This window comes from Lepidothrix coronata, unplaced genomic scaffold, assembly GCF_001604755.1.
Source record: "Lepidothrix coronata isolate B3197 unplaced genomic scaffold, Lepidothrix_coronata-1.0 Scaffold21, whole genome shotgun sequence".
Taxonomy (NCBI): domain Eukaryota; kingdom Metazoa; phylum Chordata; class Aves; order Passeriformes; family Pipridae; genus Lepidothrix; species Lepidothrix coronata.
The window spans coordinates 2,518,057-2,535,933 of record NW_016690201.1 but is presented as its reverse complement, the minus strand read 5'-3'; the positions used below and the strand labels follow the sequence as shown (position 1 = coordinate 2,535,933).

The 17,877-nt window shown below is 40.6% G+C and overlaps 1 protein-coding gene across 16 annotated transcripts in view; it reads right to left on the bottom strand.

The window, feature by feature from the left end:
- SYNJ1 (synaptojanin 1) overlaps positions 1–17,877 on the bottom strand; it is a 54,416-nt gene that overhangs the window by 32,320 nt on the left and 4,219 nt on the right. For 14 of the 16 annotated variants that reach the window (XM_017807938.1, XM_017807937.1, XM_017807942.1 and 11 more), the window contains exons 2-11: positions 15,444–15,589; positions 8,721–8,807; positions 8,051–8,318; positions 6,223–6,448; positions 5,514–5,597; positions 4,891–4,952; positions 4,508–4,604; positions 3,394–3,563; positions 1,443–1,524; positions 74–226 (exon numbers count right to left, since the gene is read on the bottom strand). In XM_017807938.1, coding sequence (XP_017663427.1) covers positions 74–226; positions 1,443–1,524; positions 3,394–3,563; positions 4,508–4,604; positions 4,891–4,952; positions 5,514–5,597; positions 6,223–6,448; positions 8,051–8,318; positions 8,721–8,807; positions 15,444–15,567 — 1,353 coding nt within the window. In that variant the 5' untranslated portion in view covers positions 15,568–15,589. Of the gene's footprint in view, positions 1–73; positions 227–1,442; positions 1,525–3,393; positions 3,564–4,507; positions 4,605–4,890; positions 4,953–5,513; positions 5,598–6,222; positions 6,449–8,050; positions 8,319–8,720; positions 8,808–15,443; positions 15,590–17,007; positions 17,039–17,877 lie in introns of those variants that run through there. The other 2 variants (XM_017807925.1, XM_017807936.1) reach the window with 2 other exon arrangements.

Here is a 17,877-nt window from a genome sequence, read left to right as displayed (position 1 = left end):
TGCTATATTAATGACAGAATTTATTAAAACCCATACTGAACACTGTTAAAACATTTGAGAAAATGTACTTTACCTTCGCTTTCCCTTCAAGGGCTCCAGTTCCAGCATAAATTTTACTGACAGAATCTCCATTCACAGACCACATGGATCGGAAAACTTCCTGAAAGCGAGTAACTAACTGAGGCTTCTCAGCTAATCCTAATACCTCCAGCTGTTTTGTTAGCATCTGCAACAGTTGAAGACGACATTTGTAAAAGGAAAAATCTTTAAGTGTATTTATTGAAAGGCACATTGTATTTTTCAGCACATATGCATAAAAAACCTCGAATCGTTGGTTTATATTTATCATTCTGAACAAACTGACACCATGTCATGCTTGTAAGGCTGCATCATACATGTAACTTAGCATCAGCACTTTGTTTTCTTTTAAAGATAGGGAGTAACATAGGAGAATAATTATGTGGTTGATTTGTAAATATTTTCATCTAAAAATTCATCAAACTAAATAAAAAAATCTATTTTCAAGAGCTTTTAAAAAATCTTTAAAAACCTTGAGGTGTCCAACGGCAAGAAAAAGGAACTTAAAACAATGAACACAGAATGACAAAGGCAAAATTCTGAAGGTTGGTCAGGAAATTAACAAAAGATACAAAAGGAAACTTGCACACAAAATTAAGAAGACATAAACAAGAAAAGAAGCTTCAGAAATTGGGTGTTTGCTCTTACAATTTTAGGTGGTCATCCAGAGCTCAACACTTGTTATTTGAAGTATCTACCATGCTAAATAGAGTAAGAATTCATGTATCTCATTTAAACAGAATATTAAATTTAGGTAAGCAGCTCTTCAGGTTTTACCATTTCCCTTCTTATTAATCAGTTTTATACTTTTAGCTCTCATATTTTAGCTGAAATCATAATTAAATCATAATTTAGTTCTCATCACTTCAAAATTTGGCACACCTAGTCTGAAAAAAAAAGGTTACATTAATCCAGTTCTTAAAAGATAAGAAGGGAAAAAACAGAGCTGCAAAACTAAGTTTGACATATAAGTGCTGTACACTTTAAGAGTGGATAAAGATTTGTTCTTATTCCACAGAAAACACTTGTGTTAATGCAGCAACAAAGCACTACATATTCTAGAATCGGATATGTTTGTTCTACAAACAGTTCTCACAGAAGTTCCTCTTACAGATGCTAAAACAAGAGCATTTTAATTATATAAAATTCAGAAAACAAGATTTTCCTTATTTTGACCCTACAGCACCCATCACTGTTCATTTTTAAACATGCTGAGGATCTCTAGAAGTCAGAACAAGGAATATATCACACTATAAACCCAACTGCCATCTGGGAAACATGTTAATTCACTTTTCTTAGGGAAGTTAATACTGCTTTTACAGCTTAAGTGCCACAGAAGCATCAGTTGGACGTGGTTTTCCTACCTCTAAGCCAAGGAAAGCCTGGACGCTGTTTGTTCTATCCAGACAGTCCAGGCAGTTGGTTCTGACAGTACCACTCTGGGATCTGTGCCAAGGACAATGGGAGACAGAGAGAGAAAACAACTGAAATAACTCATTTAACACATTATCTCCTCAACAAAGACAGGGACATGAAGACCTGAACCAGGACAATAAATCAGGGTATTGTTAGTTCGTGCCTGGAATAGAAGGTGAGCTCCCAAGAGCAGCACTGCTCACTGTACACAACATTTTCTGCAAATAACATTTCTGCTTCAGTTTTTTGCAATCCTCCTTGCTTGCTTGGTTAAAGTGTTATGCAGGATTAGGCTTCCCTTTCAAATAATTCAGCTAACATACTTCCCAAGAATCTCAGAGGGAAATAACTTTTGTTAAAACAAAAATGAAAAAAATATAGAGAGAGACACTTCTTGGTTCTGTTTAAATAAACTAAAGGTAAGAAGAATTTGTGATAAAACTAAAGCCAATTTCAACCACTCATTACTTTCTCTTTCCTCCCCAATTAAAAATGAAAAATAAGCCTTTCCTCCCAAACCACAAGGGAGATTTGAGGCCCTCAGGCCCTCAGAACTGCTCTGCTTTCTTTGGGAGAAGACCAGTAATTCCTGCTGGAAAGCTCTTAAAAGGATTATGTCAGGCAACATCCATGCACTGCTTGCTTGGCCAGGAGTACAAAATTCCTACGACTCTCCCAATGACACCCACTTATTCCTTACTTCTGTCATTCTCACTACACGCTTCACCCAATGAAGTCAGTAAGGTTTCAGCACATGGACTTGGAGACCTAACCATAAACCACACAAAGTTTTGAAGAACTTTCTCCAGGATTTATTTTTTTTTTTTTGCATTAATATCTCCACATTTGACCTGAAATACAAAAAAAGCCTGACATTCCCCAAAGGAGATGGTCCATGAACTCACAAACATTAGAATCGTGTCTTTCATTAATGCAATTTTTGAAGTCATTACAAGCCACGGCCTATTTGGCTTTCGGCCTCTTGCCAGTCTTTTTGATGTGTGATTATTTGAATCTCCATCCCAATCCAAAGTGTCACACCGCTTTGAAAGCTTTTTGGAGTACAGTCAGTGACATTTCGAGCAGCAGATGGGGACCTGAGCACCCTCCAACTAAATCTAATCCTATTAAGGCCTACTAAACCCTGTCCTTGGGGGATTTAATCCCACAGCCAGGCCAGAGCACAGAGTGGCACTGGAACTCTCTTCTCCTCTCCCACTGCATGAGGCACAATTGCCTCATCACTCAGCAACTCTCTTTCTCAGGGAGAACCTCGTGTGGAAGGGAGAAGAGCAGGAATGCTGCCTGTTTCCAGCCCTACTCCCCTTCTGCTGAGACAAGCACGGCCTTTGCTCCAGGAATAAAGACAGAAGTATAGAGCAGGACAGAAGTCAGGCATCTCACTCCCTCTTTGAGAGAAAGGAACCACTCAAATGGGGAACCCAGGTGCAAACAGATTCAGAAAAGGACTGCACGGAACATGAACTTTTGCAGCACACAGAAAATGGTGCGTTCCATCACTGAGGGAAATAAAGAGAATGTTATACTGGAAAACGGAAAAATATTCATTCTTTAATCTGGCAAGAAAAATGACAATTGACCATTTTGACTAAATCATGAGGTCAAAGGCCTGAAATTAATTCTTGTCCCTTCAATGTCTCACAGAGATCTTCTGTGAAGATTTTTAGAGCACACTCAGAATGAGAAAAAATTTTAATGGGAGTAAAATAGGTGACTCATAATTCAGCTGTTAAGCATCATCTTGGATACAATAAAAAACACCATAACTGAAGTTACTTTTTTTCCTTTAATTTTTGTCTCTTTTATCTTCTTGCTAAGGGGTAAAATCCACCCCAGCAACACAATTTGAGGAAAGATACAGAAGTTATACACACAAACCTTTTCACTTCCTTTCCATCGAAATAAAAAAATCCACACTCCAAGAACTTCTGGACTTGAGGTTTAAGCACACTGTGCAGTTTTTCTGCCTTTCCACCTTTAACCATCTGATGATAGTCGAAGTTCACCATTTTGATATCAGCTGAATGTTCAGATGCTTTCAAATGGCTCTGGTATTGTAAAAAGAGAATAAAAACTTATAAATATACCAGTATCTGAACATAGAGTAGTATGAGCTAAACAAGAGGCTAAAAATGTTTTAAAGGCTGTTCTATTAGTCATCTTGTCTATTACATGCTTTCTCTTAGGTAAAACTTCCCCTAATATTCACTGAAAAATCCTGAAGTGCTCACACAATGTTTGTTGGCAAAGCGTTGGGCACCTGGGAACGCTGCTGTCTCCTACCAGGAGAGCTGGATGCAGCAAATATCCCACTGAATGCCCTAAGATATTCTACCACTACAATACAAAGGGAATAGGAAAAAGGGAGAGGGAAATAACAGATGGCTATTGACATGTTCTCTGGCTTCAGACAGAACTCCTCAAACTGTCAGTATTTACGAACTGTACCATGACAGTTATTTTTAACCTAACCAGTGGGAATTAATGGAAGTGGCCACTTATAGTTAACATCTTCTGAAAAAACATTTCCTTTTAATCATGAAGCAGCTTTCAGGTTTAAATTGATAATTAATTTGTGATTTTTAAAAAATGTTAAGGAACAGATCCATTAATTCCAAGAGAAATATATTTGAAAGGAACATCACAGTATTAAATATCATAAACCATAATTTTATAGTGTAAAAAACATTTACATTTTTAAATAAATATGAAAATTACCGAAAATCCCTCAACATTACGTTGCTGTTATAATTTTTCATCACAGTAACCAATCTGAACAGAATCAAGCACAAATTGTACAGAGAGTTCTTAACAATTTATTTCACATTATATATCTTAAGCAGCACTGTTATGATAAATCAAATTTGAACTCCCAGTGGTAGTTGCTCCAGAGCACAGCATTCCTGCTTTGGTTTTCAAAGGCTGTATAAAAGCTTCATTGCAAACCAGCAAACTCCAAGGATATGCACAGTGAGAGAACTGTCACACTCACCTGAAAAGCTTTGCTGAGCATGTGCTCCCCTTCTTTTGCCCCAAGTAAATTTACAATAATTTGCTTGCCATATAAATTTTTAAGAGTTTGGAAATGCCTGTTAACAGAAGAAAAATTCCAGAGTCATCTTCTGGCATGCAGAAAATGAACAGGAGCACCTGGAATGCCGACTGAGATGCTGCAAAATATTTCACTATAAATTTAATTCACTTTACAACAAAGCACTCGAAGGCATAAGCGATCACCAGAGAGTTCCCTGCTTTGCTGAATCACACATTTTTATAGACAAAGCCTCCTGTTTGAAATAATACATCCCATGTCTGTGATGCAGCATTTACCAGAGATCTGTAGTGCATTACCAAAAATCTAAGATGTTCTTTCACCTGTCAAAAGCCGGTGCATTCGCCTCGAAACCCCTTGACATTCTGACACGATGGGATCCCACCTATGACATGAAAATTACATTAAATTATTTGTCTTGGTTTGAGTAAAAGGCATGTAAATGTTTCATCAGTTCTATTACAAAATGCTGATATGTCTGAAGAACCTGGAGTCCCTGTGAGGCATGAGCTCTTTTTAACTTTTCCTGTAAAAATTGTGTCACAGCAGTAGCTGCTGAATCAGTTCCTCTTTCTAGAAAACTTAGATGAAGTTATATTACAGTAACTCTTGATCCTTACTGACTTCTTGAGAAGAGTTCTCCTCAAGAACAATTCAGAAGAAAACAGTCTCTTTGGATGCCCTTAGACAACCTAATTAAAACAGGAAAAACTGAGAACTTCAAAGAGAAAACACCTAAAGAGTAAGGGACATTCAAAATGTGTGCAGAGCAGCATTCAGAGACTTGAGAGAAGCACGCTGAGTGAGTCACACCACAGCACCAACCCCCCAAAGAATCACCTCATCCTGAAAGGGAACTGTGCAGAAGAACTCAAAGGCTACTGTATTCGTGTATTTTTAAACATGTTAGAAATTACTTTTATAATTAAATCTATCTCCTGTTTACCTGCAGGCCTGGCTGTTCCCAAAATAAGGGAACAGATCCTCGAATCTGTATGAAAGATGACACAGAGTCATCTAAATATATCACCTGTTAAGGAAAAAAAAAAAGCATAGTGTTAATAGTGATCACAGTGTAATCTTTTAGATTTCTTAGCTTTAACTAAACATGGAGTAAATAAAATATATTTACGTGTTACATATTCCACTAAAAAAAGCTCAAACATTTATTGTGTTCCCTAGACTTTTCTCTCTATCCCCTCTGAATAATTCCTAAGAGAAATCGTGGCACTCTCATGCTCCCTCGCAGGATCACGATTCACACAATGTGTTGGGAAATACAGTGGGCTTTTATTATTTGGGCCTGAGTAACTCCCGTGCCACGAGTAAGAGGTTTTAAACAACTCAGTAAGACTTTCAGCTCAGGAGGCTCAAGGGAAGCACAGCCACCCACAGCAGTTCAGCTCATGGATAACAGCTTCTTAAGCTACTGCAACCCAGGCTCCTGTGTGCCCTTACCCTAAGCTACACTAAAAACCAAGATCATTGAATTATGTAACCTACTTAGACTCCTTATTTAGCACCAAAGGAACTATTCCAATATCTGCTGGTTACAGGCTTGACTTGTGATCTGTCGATTTAGAGTAAAAATCACACCACACACGTGCTAACACTGGCTTTGTCAGCCAACCAATGTGCAGTGGAGCTTAACATACCTGCTCTGTTTCAACAAAATTAGCAACGTGACCATCATCATTTGTTCCCCGGACGTTAAATCTGGTGCCAGCCCGTTCGCAGCTTAGTCGTGAAATGAGACAAGCCTTTGCCTGCTTGTGAGCTGCATAAATTGTCCTTATCTCCACTCCTCCACACATGAGACGTAGCAGCCAGTCATCACAGTTCACACCATAGTGCTTCAGATGTAAATGCAGCGACTGGTTCCTATCAGGGACAAAATAATCATGAAATAACTGGGAGGAAATAAAATCCAGGTCAAACTGTTAAGCCCACTACTAACTCCTTACATTTTACACCTACTACCACAAATAAGAAAAGGAAAGTAAACATGCTATAGTTTTGTGATATAGCTCTTTTTTAAATATACCTGAAATAGCAAAGTTTACATAAGAACAGCTTAAACATTTGCACAATAAGAATATGGAGTGATGCTATGAATTTTAATGACCTTAAAAAATAACCCTCATAGCCCGTGCTCATCACTCAGTAAAAACCAACACTCAAAGCTTTTTTACATGTCTCTGCTCAGCCTTGCTTTGAGAAGCAAAACATTATAGACTCTGGAAAAAGCAAGCCAGAATTCCAATGACAGGGTTACTTTGTGTGGTGGATAAAGCACCACTCAGTTTCATGTCACCACAAAAGAAAGCTAGAGGAAAAATTCTTGTCAATATACATTGATTATTTCCATTATACGTCATCATATCACATCACTTCCCAGACAAGCTTCCAGGAATACATTCACAGCCACTTGATTCTCAAGTTTCTGTAAATACAAATGTCAGGGTTAAGTGTTGTTATGTACTGCAGAGACAAACAGCAAGGTTCCTACAAGTCCTATAAACCTACATCAAGGGAGTAGTGTTTCTGAAGACCTGAGCTTATTTTCTGTCTTAATACACGTATTTTGTCTCATACTTCACTCTGATCAGATTCCTCCACCTGACCAAAACAGTGGCAAAGAGTAGAGAAGCACTGGTTCATATGCCAGAGCTGCTTTGGTGTCTTGTATTTTGGACAAAAGAGGGGGGAGTATGTAGCTTTTCGGGTGTTCTAACAGGATACTGCCAAGTTTTCAGTGCCCTTCCAAGGTTCATGGACACACAGATCATTTTTAACAAAAGCTGAAGAGAAGGGAGCAGAATTTCTGCCATGACCATGTGTGTATTTCCAGCATTACTTAAGCTGCTTCTCGACAGGAAAAGCAGTATTCCTTTTACTAAAAATCCTCTGTGTGAAAACCTATACTTTATTCAAAAATACCCAGTAAAAGGATAGCAAGTTCAGCAGCCAAGCAAAGTGCACTTTGTAGCAGAGCCTACCTGCTGTGTCAACAAAATCAGCAATATCAGTGTGCTGTGAAATAAAACTTCTGAAGTGCTTTCATATGTTGGAAACCCACTCGGAAACTATATATAAACACCATGCCATTTTGGAATCCAGAATGTTCAAAAATAGGATCTTTTTTCATTTAAGGCTTCATTACCACATTCGTTTAAAAAAGCTGACACGCTTGATGAAGAATGAGGAACTAAAGCTGAAACACAACATCACGACAACTGTTAAGATCAAAGTATAATAGCAGCAGTGAAAATCTGTGTCTTCCCATTAAGAAACTCCAAGTGGCCATGGAAACATCCTGTCACTAGTAACATACTTATGCCCTTAGAGTTAAAGTAATGCTATTCTATCTCACCAAGATTTGTGGGAGAAGGGTGCACCTGTGACAGCTGGGAAAGACAAGGATAAAAACTTCTGTAGAAGGATTCCTTACTCTAATGCCTGCTGAAACAACTACGAACTCACCAGAAAAACCTGTTGTCAGTGGTGTGCTCCTGCATGCTGCGGTGAGCATTGAGGCTCAGGTCTAGACTGACACCAGTTGCAGACCAGGCAAAATAGAAGTTTCCTGAGTTCAAGACTTTGCGCACTTCTGAAATACGATCCTCGTCTGTGGGGTCAACTCGCAGTGACACAAACTCTGTGGAAGTGACTCGGAATACCTCAGAGTCCTGAATCTTTCCCACGGACATGCACCCTGTTACTAGAACCAGGTAATGTAACAGTGTGTCTCCTGTAAAATAAGAAAGGGCACAGGTAAGAGAATGGGTCTCAGTGGAGTGGGGTGTGGTTGCATTTACATGCTCCAAGGCACACAGACAACCTGTTTGCCTGAAAAAAGTACAAAAAGAACCAACACGAAGAACACGTTCCCAAGTTCTACAGAAGAAAAGGAAATACAAACAGGCGAAACTACACTGCAAAGAACAAGGATTGCGAAAACGGAAGTTATTTTTGTCCCCTCCCTCATTTCTGGGAGTGCTCCAAACTCGTAAGTTACTCCATGAAGAAAAAAAAGCAAAACAAACAAATAGAAACAAACGAGCCCAGTTCCTGTTACAAAGATTCAGTTTTACAGGAGCAGCATAGCTTTCTTTCCCAAATGAAAAACTGAAGTTTTACATATTTGACTCACCAAGGTTTAATCTTAGCACACCCAAGAGTCCATATGCATCCATGACTTTGGAGTAGGTATTCTTGATTGTGTCTTTTTCTGCAGAAGCTGTGGAGAGAAAACATAAGATATGATGATGTGAAAGCCCCTACACTGTGGCAGGGAGAAGGAGCCACTCCAAACCGAAAATCCAAAGGATTACAAAAGCAGAGCTTATGCGACACTTCTGGAAAGAAATCAAAATGTATGACCATATGGCACTTTATAATGGAAAAGGAAGATCTCATGACAAAGTACAATCATGCTATGTTTTTAAGCAAATTGTAAAAGCTCCAAGTGATATTAAAGGGGAATGTTGGCATTTTTAACAGCATCATCTCTTAATATAAAAAGAATCTACAACGCAGGCCATTAAGATCCATGAGAATGCCCTCCTCTCAGGCACATGGTGTGACTCTTGGCGATGGTCCTGTGCAGGGCTGAGGGTTGGAGTCAATAAGCCTTCTGGGTCTCTTCCATATTCTTCCATATCATATTCTGTCATTCTGTCATTCTATAAATGCTGCTTTTTTCATGAAAAAATTATCTTTTTTTCTCCAACTATTAAAACCCCGATGTGGCAGCATTATCTCCAAAGAACTAAACAAGATTATCAAAAGTGCATTTTAACTATTTTTAGATATATTCCAAGAAAAGCAAAACTCTGGCAGGTCCACAAAAAATGGTAATTAAAAGAAATATCTCAGATTAAGAAAACACAGTTTTCACAGTCAGTTTTGAAAAAACACCCTGTAATATTTTAGAAGAAATTAAAGTATATCTGCCATTACTCACCCTGGAGTTAATGTAACACTTTAGCCCTTTAATCAGCACTCAAAAAGCCAGGCCCACAAGCTTGGCAGCAGAGCCAGGTGAGAGATGCTGCAAAGCAGCAGGATCCAGCTTTGGTAGTGGATCTACAGGGATCAAGATTTCTGGGTCACCAATGGTCAGCACTGTCTCCTTCCTCAGAAATTATCTGCTTTTCACTTTGACACTAAAAAAGTCAGAATTTGACCTAAAGAGCCAATCAAAGTACCTACTGCCCTGGCATTCTGCTACGCTCTCTCTCACATTAGCTATATGTTATTTAGAATAAAAAAAGCTCTATTTTATCTAGAATTGCTCTTCCTAATGACTATTCCCTAAGCTCAGCATAGCCCTGCCTGTGCACAAGCCTTCTGTTCAAATATCCGCCAGCTCTCTTAATCAAAGTGAATCAGAAAATCCAATACAGATGAAATAATTATTTAACTGCAGTTTGAAATCTAACCCTATTCAATGTTTTATTACGTGGATTTTTAAGAAGTTTCTTTACCTATTTGTACTGACACCCTGTATTCCTGTAATACAGATGCTAAAGATAAGAGAGTTACAGCAGCATGAGGATTTATTTCCAAAATCCTCTCCCAGAATAAGTGTTAAGAACCTGCAGCCAATCTAAACACATTTTTTCAGCATCATCAAACCATGTTTTTCTTAACCAGAAGACCACCAGGCTGGAAAGAACTTCTAAACTTCAAAACCTGGTTCTTTCAAACTGTTTTTCAGCAAGGATTTAGTGATATCAATGTACTCTTCTAAACTCAACTTTGGTAACCAGAGAGCTGCCACATTTTTCCTCCACATTTCAAATTGTTAATGAAAGATGAGGTTTAGTTTCAAACTTCTTGCAGGATTTTTCTTAAAGGTGCCTGCCCGTATTAAATGACATTTCAGAACAATGGTCTTCCTGTCTACAACGGATTTATTCTCTTTTTCCATTGCAGAGAATGCTGGTTATCCTTGCTAAGCCTTAATAAGTAAATTAAGTAACATGCGCCTTGCAAACTCAGAACAACTAAAAAAGGCCACCCCTAACAAAGCACCAAAGAGTCGCAAAAACAAATAAATGGAAATAGAAAAACTTACTGTGGCCTGTCAACTATTATTTTCTTAACAAAGTGCCCAAGGACCAACCAAAAGCATTTCCCATGATGTTTTTCAGTGACATTGGACTTAATTCAGTGTGCATTCAGCAAAGCTTTTCCACAGCAACCATATAAGTATTTCTATCTGGCATTGCCTGCACTTTTCCCTTTTTTTTTTAAGGCTAAAATTCACATGGGAAAACATCAAATGGGTTCCCCTTCATCCATCTTGCCCTGGCCCCTGCTTGCCCACCCCTAGGCTCCTGCTTTTGGGGCAATGCACAACAAGGAACTTCCCACCATCAGGAGTGTTACAAAATCAAGAAAAAGCATTTGAGATTTCTGAAAACCAAGATGAAATCAGGAAGAAGACACAGCTCCACCCCACTCTTCCCCATCCTCTTCCATTTGAACTGGGACAGCCTCCCAAGGGACCCTGCACAGCCACCTCAACAGGCCAAAGTCTGGTCTCCAGAAGCCCAAGGCAGTTCTACTGACCCTCTCCTTACTTGTCCAAGAATTGAAAACTTTTTATCCTTTCACAATTGTTATTTAGCAATACCAAAAAACCAAAACAAACCAACATTGATCTCTACAAAATCACAACACTTTTGATGTGGTTTTCAAGTCAAATTGCAATGCGTTCTTGTAGAAATCCAGCAAGCCCCATTTGCAGTGTCACAGAAAAAGAGCAAAATAATTTCAAGTCAATCTTCCTTAAAAATTAACAAGTCACAGTATTTTTAAATGTGCACTGTAATAATCACACCTTACAAATCACGGACTCATTTAAGGTAACTAATTCAATTATTTTAAAGGCAATATGTCAGCCCTCCCAGTCTTACACAAATGGAACCTCACTAACAATCCTGTCTTTAGGATAACTTGGTTCAACATGTATTCTGCTTAATTCCAGATTAGAAATTAGTTTTGCAGTTTTAACGATTATAAAGCCCAGATCATATTAAAAGTTACCATGTAGGCTTTCTATATTTATGCTATATCTATATGCCATGACCACACATTTTAAGTTAGTGGCTACAACTTCCATCTGGAATATAAGACTGAGCTGGGAACAAAGACACAATATGCAGTTCCTTCAGGCACAAGGCTCCTCATTTACATCAGACAAGAAAAAGCTCATGCTACTGTCACTTCAAAAAGTTTAAAATCTAAAAAACTTACGGACTATTCTTACATAGTTTAATTTTGTGCTTTTAAGACTGAAGTTTTCAAGCTTTTTCAATTAGGATGGTTAAACTTTCAGGATTTAAATTAAAACTAACAATTGAATATTACCACATAGGTGACATTAAAATCAGAGTGGAGTCACCACTTTCATTTATAAATTAACCATCTGAAGAACCATTTCATTACTTTTGCTATACCTCTTTAATCGACACATTGCTGGTACTGGGTCAGCTCAAGATACTGCATTCTGAGGGGATCCTGCCAACTTGCTTCTCAGGGCCTGGTAAAAGCACTTGGATTTAAACGTGTGGGAGAATTTTTGTTTCAAGAAGTGTTACGAGTAGCAGTGCTAGCCATGAACACCAGACGCCTGCTGCACACAGGTTGTTACAGCTCTCCTCCAGCCCCACAGAAAGCTCAGGGTGGGCACTGTGCTTCCTGCTCACACCTGTCCTGCTCTCAACTCCACCACAGGACTGGAGTCCAAGGATGTGCACGATGCTCCTGCTCTCTCCACTCAGTGTTTTCCCAGATGACAGAACATTCTCCTGGACGCCTGGCAGGCGACAGGAGTAAAGGCAGCTTCCCACTCCTTTTGGGATGACTCATCAGCAGGAACAGGGAGAGAGAACACACTCCTACCCAGTCAATGAAATCTTTACAGGTAATATCTTATTAAGAGTCCTACTTCAAGGAATAAACATACTGTCTATTTCATATAGCAAATTAGAAAAATAGATCTATGACATCCTCCCACTAAATTCTAAACAAATCAGCAGTGAGGGTGCTGACATTTAAACCCAAGCGCTCTCATCAGGCCTTGAGAAACAAACTGGGCACGATCCCCCTCAGACTGCAGTATCCCAGGCTAAGGATACAGTAGTAGGAGTGTGTGGATAAAAGAGGGGTTGAATGTATAAAGACATGCAAAGTATTGCCCAGCTGTTTTGGCCACAGCTGATCCACATAGGGGCACTTCGAGCAGAAGCGTGGCCTGGGCTGCTCCCACATTCAGAAAATAATTACACAACCACCTCTGAACTATCCACCTCAGTCCTCTTCCTGGCTTCCCTCTGACTTTGTTGACTGGAACAACAGCACATAGAGCACTCACTGAAAATCACCCATCATCTGAGCTGTGCAGCATCTCATACCCAGGCCTAACTAAATCCTCTGAATCATCATCTTGCAGTGCCTCACTGAGTGCACAGCGGATGAAGGTTAACGCAGTTATCCTTCCCTCAGCAAAATGACAGATGTGCTTCCTTTGAGATGACATTTAAAGGATCAGTAAGCTTTCAGTCCTTTCTCTTAGCCCATTTCAAAGCCAGATTTCTATACGTGGATATTCCAGGAGGTACAGTTCACTAAGGCCCTCAGAACTGAGACACAGAATCAGTTTTAATGGTAAAGTGCATTTTACTAGGTTGTGCACATATTATACGTTCTACATACTGGTAATAACTATGATCAGGTATAAGGCTGATCACTTTATTTAATTTCCAGTATTTATTAAAATATTTGCAAAAGTGCCTTACAGTTTGAGATCAGTATTGTCAATTTTTTGTAGTTTAAAAAGGGTTGGCACCATCAGCAAAACCCACAAGTTTTTAGCAGTTTAAAGTGGTGCTGTTATGGATTTAAATTGATATATGCTTGATTGGACTATTTTTCTGTCTATTCACACAGATTTTACAAACATACAGGAAATCTTCCCCAAGGAGCAGTTTCTCATTACTTTGTATTTTATTTGTACCAATAGCTGGAAGTTTGGCTACAGACTGGAATCTTCTGGCTGGGTTCTGTGGCATGGCAAGAGAGATGGAGAAGTAGCAATTTACAAATCTTTCCTGAGCACTAATAATTGTACTCATTTAAGTAAGTATTAAAAAGAAATGATACCAGACAGGAACAGCAAGCAGAAAAAGAGGAAAAAAAAATCCTGAGCTGAGGAACTCCTGGGCTTTTTCTGCTGTCAGTTTAAGATTGTCATCTTCCAACCACTAGCAAAAGTTTCAGTACCTAAAGAATTCAGGGAATTAAACACAAATTAAATAAAGAGAATTAAAGCAAAATGCCACTGCTAAGTATTGACTGGGAGACTGTGCCCATGTACCAGACAGAAAAAGAGTAAGCAGCTTCCTGATTAAGGTTACTGAAAACAATATTCAGAGTAACTACTTCCAGCTGAGTATGAACATTTGCTATGCTGTAACCTACCAATTAGAATTTCAAGGACAACATTTTACAGATTAATAACATCCTATCACTAAGTACAGAACAAAAGAGGAGAGAGGATTTCAAGCTTCCTTCAGATCCTGCTTTCTTGGTTTGGTAACAAACTGAGGCACAGAAGAGTACAGGACCTTGGAAATCGTTTTTAATTTTTAGGGAAGAAAGTTTACCCAGGTGCCTGCAGTGTATCCCAGCATAAAAAGCAACAGATTTACTGCCCTTTTTGAGCATAACTTTCAGGAATAAATAAATTTTCATGCACTGGCCCCTAAGCAGCTTAAGCATGCTCCCCAGTTACTAAATACATGCTAAAATAACATTTTCCACAAATCTTCAAAGCACTTTAGTGCTTGCACTAACCCTGTTCAGTGGCTTTATGGCTGGACACTTACTCCCAATCCACACCACACAGTGCCTTGCCTTGCCAATATATTCTTAAATATATAGTAAGAAGAAACTGTATCAGAAAAAAAAAAGAAGATAATTACAAAAACAGGAGAAAAGCACCCCCTGTTCTTCCCCTAGACCATCACACAGTCACAGCTACCACACCAATCACTGCCAGGCCTCTAACAGGCACCAGCTAAAGAGAAAACTACCTACATGGTATGAAAGCTTTCTACAAAAGAGTCAAAACCAAGCTTAGAAACCCTGTGCAACCAGGTGCTCTGACTTCCTGAAGAATTCTAACCAAATGATATTTTAAAACCCTATGTAGAGGCTTCATGGTTCTCATCTGCACTTCTCAGTATCCTCCAAAAAAAAAAAAAGGAGGGGGGGAGAATTTAAGGGAAATATTTCATACATTTATCACTTAAAACATGTAAAAATAACTTTGCAATGCAAGACACCTTGCTCCAAATATTACTCATTTTATTACAAGACAAATCAATACAGAGTCTCAAGATGGGTTAAAAACACAGGGGCAAGATAAAGCTAAAAGTCAAAAAGCCATCAAAAATGATATAAAATTAGATAAAAACAAACTACAATGATGTAACATTTAAGAATATAGAATTTTTTATTATGAAATACATCACAGAGAATTAGCTTGTCAGTGATTTATCACATATTCAAAAGAAAGTTGTTCAGAAGCAAAGAAATAAGCGGATGTTGTTGGAAGCAATTAGAAGAAAATTTAGTGGACATGAAAATATACATGCATGATGAAATGCAATTAACTGTGTAAAACTCAACAGGTGAAGGTAAGAAAATGTCTCTCCTTCTTTTCCCATTTAAATCACAACCCTCTCCATTAGCAAACAGGAAAACAGAACAGTTGCCTCTTTACATTCCACAAATAAACAGCTTACACCATGTCAAGTCTGCCACCTTTCTACACTGTAGTTATCAAAACAGATGGACTTACAGAGCACAGCCACAGCTCCGGATTCGAACATGAGACATTCCTCTCTGTTCCTAGTTTCCACGATCACACTGAAGGGAAGCGGATCCAGCTTGTGATAGACACGGTATCCTTTACTGAAAGCCATTTTGCCCCGACCACAGGCAGCCCTGTCCAACACAAGATGATGTCTGTTAGTGAAACCTTCCAGATACCTCCTGCAAAGCAGGTCTGACCCAGGTCATTCCTGGGGATTTTATGTGTTTATCAAACAACAACAAAAAGACCTGCTCCCTCTTTCTACCTCATGAGACTTATTTTATCTCATGTTCCAAAACAAATGTAAGGATTATCTGAAGACGACATAACAATGTTTCAAAACCAGACTTACTCAGAGAAACACCTTAAGTTTTTTTAAAAGCTTCTTGGAGACAATGAGAATTTCATAGAATCCCAGACTGGTTTAGGTTGGAAGGGACATTAAAGCCCATCCAGTTCCACTTCCTGCCATAGGCAGGGATGCCTTCCACTAGACCAGGTTGCTCCAAGCCCTGTCCATCTGGCCCTGAACTCTTCCAGAGATGGAGCAGCCATAGCTTCTCTGGGCAATTGGTGCCAGGGCCTCACCACCCTCACAGGGAAGAATCTCTTCCCATCATCTAATCCAAACTACTCTCACTCACTTTAAAGATATTTTTTTTTCACTCTCTTTGAGTTTAAAGCAATTTCTTTCACAATACTTAGTAAATAGGATTTCCTCTTAAGGAAAAATAAAAAGAAAAATAAGCTTTTCCAGCTACCACCAATATAGAAGGAAGAGTGGCAAGTATGCTAACGATAAACTAATGCCTAAAGCAGAGGGGCAGAAGTCTGGGCAGGCCTCAATTTTTGTATCTATTTTACTAATTCTGACCTTGTACAGAAAGATGATATATTTTAAACACTGAAGCCGCCAAGACATCTTAAAAGATTTTGCAGAAACGTTAACCTATTTTTGTTTTGTTGTTCGTTTGTTTGTTTTTTCCTTTTTTTCACTGAAAGCAGGGTTTGGTTTGGATTTAAACCCTGCCCTGCAGTGGCTGAAACATCGCAGCCACCACAGCAGTGACGCTGCCCGTCAGCCGCGGGGGTGAGACCTTAAAAATAATAATAATGTAAAAAGCAGACACCCCACGCAGCAAGAAACTAAACAAACGCGAGAGCAGCGTGATTCTTAAGGGCTGAAGGTCAGGAAGCACACAGCGAAGGAGGACTGCTCCCGAACGGCAGAAGCGGGGGTTTGTGCCCTCCCTTCCCGGCCGCTCCATGACCTCCAGGGCGGACACGCACTTCCCGGCTCGGGGCCACCAGCCTCCCCGCGCCGGGCCGGCACATCCCCGGCTACATCCCCGGCTACATCCCCGGGTACATCCCCGGGTACATCCCCGGGTACATCCCCGGGTACATCCCCGGCACGGCGCGGGCAGCGCCTGCTCCATCTTGCCTGGCGCCGGCGGCGCCCCCGCCCGAGCCCCCCCGCGGTCCCGAAGCCTCCCCGATGCCCAGTCCCGGCCCCAGCCCGCGGCCGCAGCGGTGCCGCCCCGCTCACCGTCGGCCGCCGCCCGCCCGCCCCGCCCGGTGCCGCGGAGCCGGCGGGAGCCGCTTCCTCCCGGCCCCGCGTCCCTTCCGCACTGCGCCGCCCGCCCCGGAAGGCGGGGGGCGGGCACGGCGCGGAGGGGCGGGCGCGGGGCTGCGCTGAAGCCCGGCCGTGCTGAAGCGCGGCCGTGTGGTGAAGGCGATGGGCCTCCGGTCCTGGCGAGTGCTCCTTGCGAGGAGCAAAACCCGAGGGGAAGGCGCGGGAGCGGCCCTGGGGGCTGGGACGCGGCGCTGTGTGAAGGGCGCCGGGCACAGGGCTGTGAGGGCGGGCGCTCCGGGTGCCCCGGGTCGGGTGGGAGCACGGAGAGCCGCCTGAAGCCGGCCTCTTCCCGGCAGCAGGAATGGAACCACGGAATGTCCTGAGCTTGAAGGATGATCCCCGGGGATCATCGCAGTCCGACTGCTGGCCCTGCAGAGGACACCCCAGCAATCCCACTGTCACTGAAAATAGTCGGGAAGAAATGAGACCCTCCAGCACTACCTTTTAAATGTTGATGAGCCAGGCATTACTTTATTCTGGCCAGAAACAGGTAGCGAATCAGTCCAGCTACCTGTGACCCTTTCAAGACTTTTCATGTATTTATACATTTTAGCAAATAAATTAATGTTCATTCGTTCTAAGTTACCCGATTCTCTTCATTTAATTAGTATTCTATTCTTCACTGACTAATTTTGGTCCTCATTCTTTGGTCCTCTTATCATTTTCCTTAGAGAGTCTCCAACTTGCAGGTTGTAATGTCTTTGTTATTGCCCTCTGAATCTTCCGGTTACTCCAACGTGTCTTTGAAGGACCATAAATTTAAGATCCCAGGTGTTCAATCCT